Genomic DNA, 18147 nt, shown 5'->3' on the forward strand with positions numbered 1-18147 from the left:
CCAAAACAGTCAGTAAATGCTTTCAGGAATGCAGCTTCTTTATCTTAAGGACATGTATAACACTAGTGTGAGCTTTAGAGGAGGTGTTGAGCTGATCCAGAGCAGTTGGACGGGAAAAAAAACAGTCCATGCAGGAAACTGATAAGCACACAGTCGCCCAAGTTCAACATATTAGAGTAAGGAAGCACTCATGAGTCACTGTGGCACGGGTGTCTAAAGTACCGCACAGGGGCGGTTCTAACACCAAACCCAATGAAGTTGGGACAATTGGACTCAAACTTAAATAAAAACAATACGATGATTTGCAAATCCTTCTCATTCATATGAATTGATTAACAAAGTTTCCAAATATCTGGGACTGTGGCAACCAAAGTTGATGAATGCTCAAAAGAACTTGTGTTTGAATAATTCCAGGATGACAAGGAAACTGGACCATATTACACCGGTTATGATATCGTTACACTGGCTTCCTCCAAGTCAAAAGATATACAAAATACTGCTGCTTTTTGACAAAACACTTAATGGCCTTGGACCAAAATACTTGATTGATCGATTGACCCCTACAAAACATCTAGACCAGTAGCTGTTAAACTGGGTTCAATCGAACCCCAAGGGTTCAGTGAGTAAGTCTAAGTGGTTCGGCGAAGGTAAAGAAACGTAAGCCCTATTTTCGAAGACTGACTACCGCAATTTTCGAACTATTAGGCGCCCCTGACTATAAGCCGCCCCCCACAAAATTTGGCACGAAAACGACATTTGTTCATAGATAAGCCGCACTGGGCTATAAGCCGCAGCTGTCCTCACTGTATTATGGGATATTTATACCAAAAGATATTAACTGGTAACACGATTTGACAGTGGCATCATACGACTGTCATAACGCCAAATGAACCACCATGAAGCTTTGAACCATTTGGCTGCAAAGCTTCCTTACTTCAAGAAACTTGATTTGGCCATCACTGCTCCCTTTGGGGAGACAGTCAACCTCTGCTGGCAACCCTGTTGTCATCCAGCATGCCTCCTAGCATGCATTGCAGCACTACAGATGTAAATATCAAAATTCTTGTTCTGTGCTAATTATTTCTTCAGTTACTGTTCCAGTTGTTTCATTAATTGCTAGTTATAATATTTGGTAACACTTTATTTGACAGTGGTGCCATATGACTGTCATTAGACAATCATATTTATGACATGACACTGTCATGAGCATTAATGTATGCTTATGTTTTGCGAAATTTCCGGGTTCGCGGTGAGTCAGCAACCAGCACACTTTTGCTCAAGAGACGATGTTTATTGATTAGCAAATGCAGAATAAATGAGATTTTTTTATTACAATCCCACAAAAGCAGGCAACAAGTATCAAGAACAAGCAAAACAAGTGGTAACGGTGGCGTTAGATCTAGTTTGTCAATCCCAGAATCCCCGCGTTACCGTTACAGCCCATTTTCACCAAAGCAAGGCCCTTCGCTCCCAGACGTTTTTTCTGGATTTTGACAGATTTTGCAAGGCCCACAGAAAATTCTGTTCTATTGCTACATAAACATGGAACCCACCAAAAGAAAGATTAGACTCTCTTCTTCCAGCAGAAAAAAAAGTAAGTTCGTATCTTTTTCCATTCTTTAGAAATCAGCATTAGAAAATAGCTTAGTTTGAGCAATTTTCCAATTTCTGATGAAAAAAACGGAGAAAATGAGCTAGCTAAAAATGAGCTAACGAAGCTATTTTTTTGCATCCGTCTTGTGTCTTATCTTTCCATTCCAACAATAATTTACAGAAAAATATGGCATATTTTACAGATGGTTTGAATTGCGATTAATTCCGATTAATTAATTTTTAAGCTGTGATTAACTCGATTAAAAAATTTAATCGTTTGACAGCCAAATCTAAATACTACTTTATTTGTATACTGCTCGCTTATTTACACACCAAACTCCTCACATACGGGCTTAAGTGCACTGTACTCGATGTGACGGGGGACGAGAGGCAACGTTGCTTCTAGTGCTGCAACGATTAATCTATTAACTCGAGTATTCAATTAGAAAAAAATATTCAAATTACATTTTGTTGCTTCGAGTATTTGTTTAATTAAAGTTGCATTGTAATGGTTTATTTTGAAAGTGTTTGCATTTAGTTTTATTGATGAGGGTGGATACACTGCCCTCTGGTCTGCCTCTTTTCACATGGCTGAATCCAACTGCTCCCTGTTAAGACCAACGTAAGCTAAGTTTTTGTTTGAGGTAATATTTTTTTTAATACATTCTTAATTTAGTTTATAGGTATATCTAGCCATTTTTGTGGGAATATGTGTCTGAACCATTTGTTAAGAGCATTGGAAAAAAAAAAAAAAAACTTTAGCATTTATTAGCATTTAAGCTAGCGGACGTTTTCTATGTAAGTTAGCCTAATGTTCTTTTGTTGTAGATAGATCCTCTTTTTAAAAAAGTTTTATACCGTTTGAGGCTCAGCTCAGGTATTTTAATTTTTCATGTTCCTTATCCAATTACTCGATTATTCGAACTAACTAGTCCATCGATTAATCGACTACTAAAATATTCGATAGCTGCAGCGCTAGTTGCTTCTAGACGTGTTTTGATTGCATCATCACAAGAGGAATACAGTTCTTCACACTATTTTGTGGTAAACTTTCGGTCTTTTAACCGAAAATCGAAAATCACATTCACAATCACATTTCTAATAAAAATAGCATACTCACTTCAATGCAAAGTAATTGCTATCATGGCTTTGTCAGACACTGCATAACTCATTGTCTGCCACCCTCCCACTACAAATGGATTGGACATCTACAAGTGATAGACTCATTTAAAGGGGATGTAGTGCCCTGGGAAAATTTTAATATTCCATCATTTATCCATAAACGCATGCCTTTTGTATTCATATCATGCCACTTCGTGTAATTACACACAAGAAAATGAGAGAAATTTGGCTCGATTGTCAAGCTAAAATGACCGGCGCCCGAGATCTGGCAGATTGTGTGCGTGACGTCACGACAAGTGAAGAGAGTCCCACCGGCCACTAGGGGGGCAGCGCCTGTCTGCATCAATAGAATTCCTTCTAGTGAGGGGAGAATTAGGGGTGTTTTGAGCTGTTTATGCTGATGCATTGTGTTCGTCCTGCACATATTCCAGATTCCCTCATGAAGAAACACCCCTCGTTGTCAATAAAAGAGAATTCAGAATTGACAGTGAGGGGTGTTTCTTCAACAAGAAAAAGGCTCAGTGCTTTAATACTGAATGGCGGCGATGATGGCAGACAATTTCGTTTCTAGTTTCAGCGACGAATCCGACGTAGAAGGACGTAACGAATGTTCATCTAATGGTGACGAGGAGAGTTACGAAGCTTTAATCGGTTTTTTAGGTTACCAATTTGAGCCCAAACCAACGCCAATGCAGCGTAATGAAACGGTCATTGAGGGGAGCAATGACACTGATGAAACATCGGCAGCAGATCGTGTGGGAAACACCAATGATATGTTTTGCATTTCTTTTTGTGAAGCTGATACACCGTGACTGCATAATAAAGGAATGCATAGGATAATTATCATTTATTGCGCTATCATAGCTTTTCGCTCTGCTAACAGACACAAATATGAATGGGATCAGAGGATTTGTTCTATATATTTTACGAACGATAATGTATACATGTGTCCAGTCCTGTATCCAATGCGTGACATTTTTTTCATTATAAAAGAGTACTCACTCTGGCCATTTCGAGCTTGGCTGCTCCCCTCCTTTCCTTAGCCTTAGCCTCCTTTGCTAGTCATCATCCTCTTTTTTGATATCTCGGGACATTTAGGTCGCTGCGCGTGTATGGTCGGCACCGCATCTCCTTTGAGCAGCGATCTTTTAGCAAAATCCGATTTCACTTGTCCATAGTTCGAGAAGCTTTCAGGTGGAAAATGCGCACCACAGAAAAGCATGCCGGAGGCTGTGTCTAGAAAATTAGCCCTCCTTGCACGGACGAACTTTACCCATCGTCTGCATAGTCCAGCTTTTTTTTTCCGCATTCGGGAACTCATGGATACTATATTCTGATAAATAACTATTTGTACACCACATAGCACAGCAGTTTTGAACAATTTTTTATATGTTTTCGTCAAACAAACCCCAACGCTACTCTCTCGTCGCTAAAAAACAATGGCACCTCGCTCCGCCTCGACTGTCAATCACTTGTAGTGACGTCGCCGCCCCATTCGGCTGTTTCCGGAACACTTTCGGGAATGTTCGTCATTTTCGATCTATTTTCGATAATTGCTCATTAATGTGATTGATTTTTTTGTTAACTTTATCAATATTTGTTATCTTGGCACATAACGGTTCTATTGATGTCTCACACCCCCTTTGCCGCTACATCCCCTTTAAATTTACATCAGAAGGACCACACGATCCAGAATCCACGAACCAGATCTCGAAAAGTACATATTGCACAGATTCGGCACGTTATTTTTTTAGGACGTGCCTATACGATGTCATTTCAGTGCAGTATCGGTACCTATACAACTAGAGGTAGGAACCTCTTGGTACCTCACGATACAATACAATTTGCGATAAACAGCTCACGATAACGATGATCTCACGATATATCGATACAATGATTATCGATTATCAGGAAATCATTCGAGGATATTCTGGATATTCTAAATAACAACCAATAAACAGAAAAGTAAGCTATCCTTTGCTGTAAGTTTATCTCTGGTAGACGTCCAATACATTTGAACAGGGAGAAGGGCAGCAAATGAACCCCTTCCACTTTAAACAGGCCCCTCCCACTTCTATGGCCGTCAGTGGCAGCCAATGCCAGGACATGAGATAATATTAGGCCATCACCTGTTGATTTTCAGTCACTTCCTGTTGAATTTGGGGCATTTTATGAGTCACTATTGATTTTGGGGCATTTTACGGGTTACTTCCTCTTGATTTTGTGTTATAGAACAGGAGGTGGCCCAGGAATCTCCCAAATGAATAGGCTGTTGTCACACCGGCTGTGGGGGCATTCCCGATGACACACCTGCAGCGAATACCAGCTAATCAACGGTAGTATATAATCGGCGGCGATCCAAGAGAACTGTGCCGAGATATTAGCTTTCAGGTTGTCATTTGACACCAATACTTTCAAGTCGCTTTGTTTTTGCCAGTTTGTTCGTCAGCCCCCTCTATCTTGAGCAGGTATTGAATGCATTTTTGTTGACTTATTGTTTTGTTATTCCCTCTTTTCAGTGATCACGTTTATTTTGATTGTATTTATTAAAGCCTTGATCGCTTCCCCTTGGTTGTTGTCTACTCTTGGGTCCTATCTTATTTTCCGCATTTACGGACCTTAACAGCTGTGACTCAAACTCAACAGGAAAAGAGATGTATATGCCCTAAAATGAACAGAAAGTGATATGTAAATGTCCCGAAAACGGAAAGAGTGACTGTGGATGCTCTGGTTTTAAATGACCCAACTTTCATTCGCTCTTCCCAGTCTTAATGGATTGGGCGTTGAGCGCCGCCAATAGAGAGTTAATTAAGACACGAACATAGTGGAAGATGTTGGTAGCAAATTGTTTGTTCCTTTTTATTTCTAAACATTGACACATTTTAAAACAATATCTCGATTCTTGGCGTGAGCATATCGATAACCTTTTGGGATGCAAAGTATCACGGTATACAAATATTTATATATATAAAAAGTGAAGAAAAAAAACATGTCTTATAGGTATCTCTTGCCAATGCTAAATCTGAATAAGTACATTGAACACACACAAAAACAATTTAAAAATTTTTGTTGTTGTTGTTCTGGGGGCGCTCCTTCGCGGTTTTGCATTTATCGCGGCGGGTTCTGGTCCCCATTAACCGCGAAAAACGAGGAATTACTGTATCTCCATTTCGATATTTTGTCACTCCCCTAGATACATCACTACTTAAAACACTGGTGACATAACAACTTTTCTAATATCCAATCAAAATGCATAGTTTAGATGTCCTTTTAGACCCATTTGAATTTGAAAATATTGTCCGCAAAGCTACTAATAGCAAACACATTAATTGAAACGCACAAAAAAAATCAATTTAAATAGAAGAGATATGATTTACAAACGCAGACACGGAAATTAATCAATCCCCCAAGTCAAGCCACCACAGTGAATGTAATTGTTGAACGTCAAAAAGACTTTTTTGGCAGAAAAAAGTTTGAACGACCCTGTGTTGTGATGAATTATCCTCACGAAACCGGAAATGTGTTTTCCCCAGAGGACATTGAACGTCACCCCCGGCCCAATCAGTGCACAAGCAGCAATTAAGAACGAAACGAGTAAGGAATTAAGCTTGAATTAAGCGTGCATCTCTCACCTCCGTGCAGGGTCGCTTATTGTCGGCCCCGTCAATCAATGTCAAAGTGGAGCAGAAGAAGAAAAGGACAACGACGAGGAGGATGTGTTGGATGTGGACGCTCAGAGCCCAGCTGGCGACGAAACGAACCGGCGAGCGCATTGTCAATCATCCAAGGAGCGAGGGCGATATATAAAAGGGGTCGAGTTAGGTTATTTTTATTGTTTAAATTGCATACAAACGCATCTTTCTATCGTCTGTCAATTTGTCAATCTCGCCACCTGCGATTATCCTCGGATAGCGCTCTCCCGCGGAGCTTCACGTATGTCAAATTTGAGAGGATAAAAATCTACTTCCGTAATTGGATTTTCAACGTAAAATAATAGATGCGTTCACTCGTTCTTCAAAATTAGCTATGGTATTTTGTTTGATTGTTTATGGTTACTACGTCATTTTAAAAGATATATTTTAATGTTTTAATACTCATAAACTCTTTTATTTTATTAGGACAAACCCTTATTTTGTTTTATTTTGATGACAAAGACGCTAACGCATTGTAGCGTGTTATTGGTTATTCTTTAGTAGCTAACTTGACTACGGTGGCTCACCACAGTAGCGAATGACGCCTCGGTGACGTCGATAAGGAAAAGCAATTATCTTTACGCAAACAATAATGTAAAACACACGGTAAAACATTACTCTATGCAACAATATTTGTATCATGATTTTTTTTTAAATGAATAAAACGCGTGACGTTATATAGACGGTTACCGTGAGCGTTTGAACATTTAGTAGCGCTCTCAATTTGACGTTTTTTTTTTCTCTCTCAATTTTGGCATTGCAGTGTTCACTTTGACCACCAGACGTCAGAAAAACCCCGCAACCACAACAAATCAGTGTTGAAAAAGAAGTTTTAAAGTGATGAAATTGGGGCTCATATTGTGTTATTTACTCTTTCAGTGCCATTGACAATGATGGCCTTCAAATTATGTCGCTTTTTAGTCTTATAATGCGAATTTAAATTAGTTTGTCAATAGTAGACGTCTAATTCATTTGAAGTGGGAGGGTTGGCAGTGAATGAGTTAATTGTAAGTATAGTAATCATAGGAGGTTGAGGTCAAGAAGTGGTAGCATCGGCGGAGTTTGACTTTGGTGGGGGGGCAAAACATGTTGATGACCTCGAAACGCAGTGTCAGCAATAAAATTAATTTAATATATATATATATATATATATATATATATATATATATATATATACATATATATATATACATATATATGTATACAGAATATACAGTATATGGTGAAAAAACAGTTTCTGCTCTTGCACCCCTCTTTAACATAAGCAGCTGTATTTTAAGCCAAAAGAACTGTTGTGGTTGATTGAACATTTTGTCTATATGATGCCATAGCAGTTTCATGGCGCATTAAGCCCCGAACCATTTTTAATTTGTACATTTTACCTGGAGACCCCAGTTTACAGACACCGCGTAACCTCTTTTGTTTCAACCAAGCCATAAAAAGAAGGTAAGTTATTATATTTATTATTCTAAATGTCTATCATTTTTGGATTAGAATCATTAATTGATGTCTCATATTTTGTTTAAAAAAAAAAAAAAAAAAAAAACGACAGCCTAAAATTATTCACTCGCATATTTTAAACTTTTAAACATAGTACATCACAATAAAAAAAAAAAATGGTGTCTGTAAAACAGTCACGGATAACTACCTCATAACTATTGCTTAATTGTATTTTTTTTGTTACTGACGCATTTTCCCGATATTTTAGAAGCTAAATAATCGATCTAAACAAAGGGAAAAAAAGAAAAAAAGTTTAAAAGAGAAAATATTTGAAAAACAAATTCTACCACTCCTTGATGTCAGCGATTTCTGCATTGCACCTTTGTTATATTACCGTGTTTCACCTATAAAATCCCCAAAAGTCCGGCTGTGGCCATTCACAGCTGTGTCTTGACACTCGGTGAGACATGCTACGAGGAGTTTTTGGATCGAAACAAGACAAGTATGTGATAAAATCTCATTAAAATCATGGTGTCTTTAAATATGCTCTCTCATGCTCTTAGCTCCAGTTATGGTTAAGGTTGTTTTTTTTTTTTAAATGCCCTCCTGTTCAAAATGTTTCTTCCCCCAGATTTTAAACTTTCCAATGATGTATCACACATGCATATAGGACAATTTTGAAATTTGGCCAAACTGGGCGTCTCAGAGCGGAACTTCTAGTCACCTGAGTGTTTTCCGCCACATATACAGTGAGGAAAATAAGTATTTGAACATCCTGCAATTCAGCAAGTTCTCCCTCTTAGAAAGGATGGGTGGGTTTGAAATTTTCATGGTAGGTGCTTGTCCACTGTGAGAGACAATTTAGAGGAAAAAAAATATAGAAATCACAGTGTATGATTTTTTTAACAATTTATTTGTATTATACTGCTGCAAATAAGTATTTGAACACCACCTGCCTATTATAAGCCTCGAAGACCTGTTATTCACCTTTAAAAAGTCCAACGGATAAGTGGAGTGGCGGTCGACTTTTTGAGTCTGACTTTATGTCCTGTTTTAGGCGGTTAGCTGCATATATATACCTGTCCACCCCATACAATCAGGAAGACTCCAATTCCTAACATGGTCAAGACCAAAGAGACATGCTTACGGGGCAATTGCCAAGCAGCTTGGTGATATAAGATCAGAGGTGGGTATAGTATCCAAAAAATGTACTCAAGTAAGAGTAGTGTTACTTCAAAATAGTATTACTCAAGTAAAAGTAGTCATCCCAAAAAGTACTCGAGTACAGGTAAAAAAGTATTTTGTGAAAAGAATACTCAAGTAATTTGTAACATTGTGAGTAACTGTTTTTTTTTTTTTTAAACAATGTTTTTCTCTCAGCACAAACTTATTAACATGAACTGTTATTATGATACAGTACAATAACCCAATACAGAAATACACAAAATAATAATAATGATTGAATTCCAGCGAGAGAGGAAAAAAAAAAAAAGATAGAAATGAAGCATTATTCGTCCAAAGAGCATGAGTGCTCTCTAGTGGAGAAAATATTTCCTAGTTTTAATAGTGAATACTTCCTTCATAGTTAATATTATGAAATTATAAGGATTATATCTGCAGTTTTCTGTGGTCAATCAGTTCCAAATAAAAACTGGGAGAGAGGTTTAAATCCGCGCTTTCGAGACATGTTTTTGGTCAGCCGGCTAAGTCAAATACTTTTTTTTTTTATGGTGCTTTAAAGACACCATGTAATTGAACAGGCTGGCGTGATCATAGAATGGCAAGCTTGTGTCAGATTGGCGTAATGGAGTCATGTGATTATTGTTGCGAAGTCTAATTTTAGAGCTACTCTTGGCATCCCTGGCAAAAAAATAATAAATCTAATATGTAAAATGAAAATGAAAAATGTAACGACTCTTGTGTAGCCAAAAGTAGCGGAGTAAGAGTAGTGTTTCTTCTTCACATATCTACTCAAGTAAAAGTAAAAAGTATGGCTTAGTAAAACTATTCTTAGAATAACATCTTTCTCAAAAAGTTACTCAAGTCAATGTAACAGAGTACATATAATTCGTTACTACCCACCTCTGTATAAGATCCACTGTTGGAGCAATTATTAGAAAATGGAAGAAGCTAAACATGACTGTCTATCTCCCTCGAACTGGGGCTCCATGCAGGATCTACCTGGTAAGGAATTAGTCCATAACTACATAGGAGGAGCCGGTCAATGACATGAAAGGACCTGGGTCCACCATTTCCAAGGTTACTGTTGGTAATACACTAAGGCGTCATGGAATAAAATCATGCATGGCACGGAAGGTTCCCCTGCTTAAACCAGGCCCGTTTTAAGTTTGCCAATGACCATTTTGATGATCCAGAGGAGTCATGGGAGAAAGTCATGTGATGATATCACATATGATATCAAAATTGAATTTTTTAGTCTTAATTCCTCCCCTAGTGTTTGGAGGAAGACAAATAATAGGTACTATCCCAATAACACCATCCCTACTGTGAACCATGGGGGTGGTAGCATCATGCTTTGGGGGTGTTTTTCTTCACATGGGACTGGAGGACTGCACTGTATTAAGGAGAGGCTGACCAGGTGAGATTTGAGGTGAGATATTGTGAGATTTTGGGGAATAACCTCTTTCCCTCAGTAAGAGCAGTGAAAATAGCTCATGACTGGGTCTTCCAACATGACAACGGCCCAAAGAAGACAGCCAGTATAACCAAGGAGTGGCTTCGTAAAAAGCATATCAAGGTTCTGGAGGGGCCTAGCCAGTCTCCAGGCCTAAACCCAATAGAAAGTATTTGGATCAAGCTCAAACTCCGTGTGTCTCAGTCAGGGGCATAGGTTTGGTCTCAACATTGGTAGGGACGCTATAACAGCATAACCTGCATGTACACTTTTTGCTGGGGATGGGACATTACTAAGACCAAACAGATTGGGTACATTTCTCAAATATAGTAGCTCAAATATAGCTGGTTCCTATGTAAAAATGAAAACAGGTCACAATAAAATTATTTTCATGGGAGAAAGTCATTTTTCAAAATGCTTGCTTCATATAAAGGAAATTTTCAGTGGTTGTGATATTTTTTGTGGGGGGTGCATCGGCTGCAAATAAAAATATTTTTTTACTGATAAGAGATGGAAATACATACATTTTAATTAGGGTATATATTAGGGCTGTCAAAATTATCACGTTAACGCGCTGTAATTAATTTTTATAATTAATCACGTTAAAATATTTGACGCTATTAACGCACATGTCCCGCTCAGAAAGTATTCTGCCTTTTGGTAAGTTTTACAGCAAGGCTTTTGGTGCTGTCCAACAGCGAACTCTTGTGGTCGCATTGCGACATGGTTTATTGTTTTCTTGCCAGTTCATTATGGCTGCACGACGTCTCGGGCTGATAATGTTGTGCTTATATGATCCTTGGACAAGATTTGTCCGTAAGCATGGTTGTTGTAAAGAATGTACATATTATGTTAGTAAGCGAAATGTTCTATTTTTTGTATGAGACGCTTTTTGTTTATGTTTAGTGAACCTGTATCGCGTGCTAAGCTAACGTTGTTGCTAATGCAATGCTTGTGTACTTTTTGTAGTTTTACGACGGTCTAAAGAGGACAATGGTTTGAGGCCATTTTATTAATAAAAAAGGAAGAAGTCTAATTATTAAGGCGTCGTTCACTAGCTGTCTAGCTTTGGAAAAAGTAGACGCTTCGGAGTGAGGACAGCATAGACAGATTTAAATGACAGTAGAGTGAAATGCCCACTACAGTCTTTATGTACCGTATGTTGAATGTATATATCCATCTTGTGTCTTATCTTTCCATTCCAACAATTTATTTTAGAGAATATATATATAATTAACAGGAAAATACGGCATATTTTATAGATGGTTTGAATTGCGATTAATTGCGATTAATTACGATTAATTAATTTTTAAGCAGTAATTAACTCGATTAAAAATTTTAATCGTTTGACAGCCCTAGTATAAATGCATGAAATGCACAGTTGGATTAACGTTAACAGTAGAAAAAGTTCAGCAAGACACGTCTCTAAGCAGCTTTCTACTCGAGTTTTACAGGTTAGCAAGTTCACACGGTTTAATGTTATGCAAACTCTGATGCAGGCCAGACTTTCAGTTGCAAAATTAGTGGTGTGTTCCCCACCTTCACAACATTGACGTCTTTTTTATATTACTTAAAGTGGCGACTGCTGGCCAAAAAAACTTTTAATATCCCTCCTCTTCAAAGGGGCAGCATGTCGACATGTATTTCTGTTGGGATTGTGTGAATGTGGGGGTTCTAGTCATCAGCCAATCAAACGTGCCTTTGAAGTGGAAAAAAATGGACCAGCACATCCAGCAAGTGAAAGGGAGCAAATGTACGTCTGAACATAATGTAGGGTCAATTCTATCCTTACAACTTATGGGAAGACAAGTTCCGCTCTGAGATCCCCAAATTGTCCAAATTTCAAAACTGTCCGATATGCATGTGTGATACATCGTTGGAAAGCTTAAAATCTCAATTTTCTGGGGGAAGAAAAATTTTGGACAGGAGGGCTTTTTTTTTTTTTTTAATGTCTTTTTCCAAACAGCAAAACCCTATCTGGAGGTGAGAGCACGCGAGAGCAGAATTACAGACGCCACAACTTTAATGAGATATTATCGCGTACTTACCTTGTTTCGATCCAAAAACTCCATGTCGCATGTATCGATGAGTGTCAAGACACAGCTGTGATAGGCCACAGCTGGATTTTGGGGGGATTTTATGGGTGAAACATGGTAATATAACAAGGGTCGCGATGCAGAAATTGCAGACATCAAGGAGTGGTTGAGATGTTGTTTTTCATATATTTTCCGTTTTAAATGTTTTTTTTCGATGTTTCTTTGTTTGGATTGATTATTTATCATCTGACATATCGAAGAAAATGCGACAGTAACAAAAAAAATACAATTAAGTGATAGTTATGAGGTAGATATCCGGGACTTTTTTACAGACACCATTCTTTTCATTGTGATAATTTCTTTATAAGTTAAAAATATGTGAGTGAATAAGTTTTTAAAGTCTTTTTTTTTTTTTTTAAACGAAATATGAGACATCAATTAATGATTCCAAGCTAAAAACAACAGACATTTTGAAGAATAAATATAATTAATTACCTTCGTTTTATGGCTGGGTTGAAACAAAAGCGGTAGCGCGACGTCTGTAAATTAAAATTATTAATTAAATTAAAAATTAAAAATAGTTTGAGGGCTTAATGCACCATGAATCTGCTATGGCAGCATAAAGACACATTGTTCTATCAAACACAACAGTTGTTTTGGCTTAAAATACAGCAGTTTATTTTAAATAGGAGTGCAAGAGCAGAAACTGCTTTTTCAGTCTTGTCTGTGTTTTCCGCCATATACGACTGGACTTATTATATAATGCAAATAAGGTTGCTTAAAAGTTGGTGGGGACAATTTGAGCATCCTTAAAGTTGGTGGTGTTATGTCCCGACCGTCCCTATGCAGTGGCGTCTCCAGAAATTTTTCATAGGGGTGGCCAGATGGGGCCACTTAAAATCTTGGGGTGGCCAAAACTAAAAGCCATAATTTCAGGTTTTCATTATATTATTGCATCATTGCATTGCATTATTGCAGGACACGGCTACTAATATACTTTGGTGTATTGTGTAATATTTGATGTTACTAATGATTTAATGTGCATAGTCCATAACTGTCCAGTCAACATTTTGAGTTCCACAACAATTCTGTTTTTATTGTGTTATGTATATATTAGGCATAAGGTGTACATTTAACTAGGGCTGTGAAACAATTAAAATTTTTAATCGAGTTAATCACATCTTAAAAATTAATTAATCGTAATTATTCGCAATTCAAACCATCTCTAAAATATGCCATATTTTTCTGTAAATTATTGTTGGAATGGAAAGATAAGACAAGACGGATATATACATTCAACATACTGTACATAAGTACTGTACTTGTTTATTATAACGATAAATCCACTAGATGGCATTAACATTATTAACATTCTTTCTGTGAAAGGGATCCACGGATAGAAAGACTTAATTCTTATAGGATAAATGTGAGTGTATATTGTGACTAAATATTGCCATCTAGTGAATTTGTTGAGCTTTCAGTAAATGATACTGTAGCGACTTAACTGTTCTGCCCAAATGCATAATGGGAAATGGTGCAACCATGACTGTGTGTGGTGGCTGCAAATGCTATATCTTCTCTGCATTGGGTACGCTACAGGGTGTTAAGAAAAACTCCTGTCATTCTTCCCCTCGTCGCTTCCCACAATATTTATAGTTGCTGTGGGAGAGATGACAAAGCTTTTGCCAATTAAAAACATGGCCCCAATGAATGCTTGTATCTACTCCACTCACTTGACACTGCCTCCTATCTCTGTATATAAGTAAAACAGCGCCATTGTAGGCTGTCTGCGGCAATGCGTGAATGAGTCGTACCGCGAATGCGTTAATTGCGATAAATATTTTCGCGTTTTTAATTTTTTAAAAATGAATTACCGCCCGTTAACGCAATAAATTTGACAGCCCTACATTAACAAAACAAAATAAATGCATTCATTTAGGATGAAATCCATAACTGATGCTACAACAATCTAACAATATACTGGCAAGCAGGGTGGCCAGTGGGGTGGCCAACCAATTTAGAGGGGTTGCCGTGGCCACCCCTGGCCACCCCCTGGTGGCGCCACTGTCCCTATGCAAACCTACGCCCTTGGTCTCAGTGACAGCTCAGAAACGTGATTGATCTAGAGAAGATCTGTGTGGAGCAGTAGTGCAAAATCCCTGCTGCAGTCTATGCAAAACCTGGTGAAAAGTTACAGGAAACATTTGACCTGTGTAATTGTAGTCAAAGGGTACTGTGCCAAATATTAACATTGATTTTCTCAGGTGTTCAAATACTTATTTGCATACTCACTGTATATGTAGTCGGAGGTTGAGTTCAAGAAGTGGCATTCAAATCCAATTATTGGCTGCCATTGGCAGCGAGTGATGTCCATTCATTCATTTTAAGTTGAGTTGAGACTTTTAAATCAACACTATTGAGTAACTTTTCTACATGAACATATGTGCATCTGTTATTGAAAAGCGACACTCCTCTCCTTTCGCTTTCTGACTATCGCTTACCTCGTCAGCCCGTAACCGGAGCGCTCTTGTCGCCGTCCGTATTCAACCATCTGTGACCTCTCCATAACCTTCCCTCTTTTCTTCGGCGCTCAGATGAATCATTCATTAACACTGTACAAGTGGAGAGTAAGCATGTTATCAAGTGACCCCAGATCGGACGGTAATTGAAGACACTTGTGATTGAGAGGACACGCAGAGTGAGGGGTTGTCGGGAATGTTCCTAATGTGAAAAGCTGAGAGAATGATGGACAAAGGTGGCGTCTGGATTGCCCTACAAATTGCAAAGCTGCCGAGGAACAAGTGGAAAAGTGCCTGGAGATGAGGATGTTCGCAGTCCAGCTGTTTTATTTTCAAAGAAATCTTTTTTTGCAACTCAAGGCAAGGACCACAGATGTGGAGACAGTTATAATCAAGCCTATCTCAGAAATGCAGCATCCAGTCTGGACTAGTCACAAGTCAAGCATGGAAGTCAGGCAAGTCAACCTCTAACCAAATACTTCTGAATTTTTAGTAAGTCCCAAATAACTACAACCTGCAATTTCTGGAAAAAATACTATAGGGCTTTGCTGTGGGGAGATACAGATTTTAAACCCTTCCAGATTGATTTGAGTCATTTCGGAGACAATATGAGGTCACTTCCTGTTAATTTGGGGACATTTTGTGGACATGTCCTATTGATATCAGTACATTTCCTGTTAATTTGGAAACATATCCTGGTGATATCGGGTCAATGCGATGTAAATGCCCTTGAAAATAAATGGGAAATTCGGACATACATGACCGTCAATGGCATCGACTTGCATATGCGTCAATGGAATCCATGTACATTGGCATCAATTGAATCGACATAAATGGGGTACATGGGCGTATATGCAATGTAAATGCCGTTGGAAATTAATGGGAAATTTGGACGTACATGTACGTCAATGGCATCTACTTACATATGCGTCAATGGAATCCAAGTACATTGGCATAAATAAAATTGACATACATGGACGTCAATGGCATCTGTGTTCATGAGCGTAAATGCCATTGGAAATAAATGGGAAATTTGGACATACATGACCGTCAATGGCATCGACTTACATATACTTCAATGGAATCCATGTACATTGGCATCAATTGAATCGACATAAATGGGGTACATGGGCGTATATGCAATGTAAATGCCGTTGGAAATGAATGGGAAATTTGGACGTACATGTACGTCAATGGCATCGACTTACATATGCGTCAATGGAATCCAAGTACATTGGCATAAATAGAATTGACATACATGGACGTCAATGGCATCTGTGTTCATGAGCGTAAATGCAATGTAAATGCCATTGGAAATGAATGGGAAATTTGGACAGACATGCACGTCAATGGCATCGACTTACATATACTTCAATAGAATCCGAGTACATTGGCATAAATAAAATGGACATATATAGCCGTCAATGGCATTAAGCAAAGTAAATGCCGTTGGAAATGAATGGGAAATTTGGACGTACATAACCGTCAATGGCATCCTCTTTCATATGCGTCAACGGAATCCGAGTTCATGGGCATCAATAGAATCGACATACATGGCCGTCAATGGCATTAACTTGCATAGCCCTCATTGGCATCTGTATACACGGACATCAATGCAATGTAAATGCCACTGGAAAAGAATGGGAAATTCGGACGTCCATGGCCGTCAATGGCATCGTGAACCGCACAGCCCGAACCGTTTGACCGATCAGCACCGTTCGAATATCGAAATGACCGGAATTCTCGTGCGATGCAGAGAATTTTTCGAATGACCCCCAAAAATTTTCCATGAAAAGAAAAAGAAAAAATCCTATTCAAAGCGCTACTTGTCCTACAATTTTTTTGACCAAATCACATTATTTACACATCAAAAATTCCAGGAACGAAAGGGGCATAAAAGTTGTATACAGAATATGGCAAAAACCTACGGTTCCCCCCCAAAAACGTGCCGATTCATTTCTAATGGGATGCCATTGACAGCCAGGTACGTTAAAATTTCTCATTTCATTTCAATGGCAGGAAAACATGGGCTCGTGTGATTTTTGACCACTTACCATGACAGCCAACTGGCGTGCAAGTAAGTCAATGCCATTGACAGGCACGCACGTCCATGCAATTGACGGCCATGTATGTACGTCCAAATTTCCCATTCATTTTCAATGGCAGAAAAACCTGTGTGGTTATGATTTTTGACCAAAAACTTACCATTACAGAACATTGATATTCAACTGGCGCCCAAGTAAGTCGATGCCATTGATAGCCATGCACGTCCATGCCATTGACGGCCATGTACGTCCAAATTTCCCGTTCATTTTTAATGGCAGAAAAACCTGTGTGGTTGTGATTTTTGACCAAAAACTTACAATTACTCCCCATTGACATTCAAACTGTGCCCAAGTAAGTCAATTCCATTGATAGCCATGCATGTCCATGCAATTGACGGCCATGTACAGTGGGGCAAATAAGTATTTAGTCAACCACTAATGGTGCAAGTTCTCCCACTTGAAAATATTAGAGAGGCCTGTAATTGTCAACATGGGTAAACCTCAACCATGAGAGACAGAATGTGGAAAAAAAAAAAAAAAACAGAAAATCACATTGTTTGATATTTAAAGAATTTATTTGCAAATCATGGTGGAAAATAAGTATCTGGTCAATACCAAAAGTTCATCTCAATACTTTGTTATGTATCCTTTGTTGGCAATCACGGAGGCCAAACGTTTTCTGTAACTCTTCACAAGCTTATCACACACTGCTGCTGGTATTTTGGCCCATTCCTCCATGCAGATCTCCTCTAGAGCAGTGATGTTTTGGGGCTGTCGCTGGGCAACACGGACTTTCGACTCCCTCCGCAGATTTTTTATGAGGTTAAGACCTGGAGACTGGCTAGGCCACTCCAGGACCTTGAAATGCTTCATACGAAGCCACTCCTTTGTTGCCCTTGTTGTGTGTTTGGGATCATTGTCATGCTGAAAGACCCAGCCATGTCTCATCTTCAATGCCCTTGCTGATGGAAGGAGATTTTCACTCAAAATCTCTCGATACATGGCCCCATTCATTCTTTCCTTTACACAGATCAGTCGTCCTGGTCCCTTTGCAGAAAAACAGCC

The 18147-nt window shown here is 38.6% G+C and overlaps 1 protein-coding gene across 1 annotated transcript in view; it reads right to left on the reverse strand.

Annotated features, from left to right (window-relative positions):
• LOC130916483 (endosome/lysosome-associated apoptosis and autophagy regulator family member 2-like) overlaps positions 1-6652 on the reverse strand; it is a 58843-nt gene extending 52191 nt beyond the window's left edge. Inside the window, exon 1 of the mRNA XM_057837248.1 lies at positions 6348-6652. Coding sequence (XP_057693231.1) covers positions 6348-6488 — 141 coding nt within the window. The 5' untranslated portion in view covers positions 6489-6652. The remainder of the gene's footprint in view (positions 1-6347) is intronic.
• Between the last annotated feature and the right edge of the window lie 11495 nt (positions 6653-18147).

Source organism: Corythoichthys intestinalis, chromosome 5 (genome assembly GCF_030265065.1).
Source record: "Corythoichthys intestinalis isolate RoL2023-P3 chromosome 5, ASM3026506v1, whole genome shotgun sequence".
In the NCBI taxonomy this organism is placed as follows: domain Eukaryota; kingdom Metazoa; phylum Chordata; class Actinopteri; order Syngnathiformes; family Syngnathidae; genus Corythoichthys; species Corythoichthys intestinalis.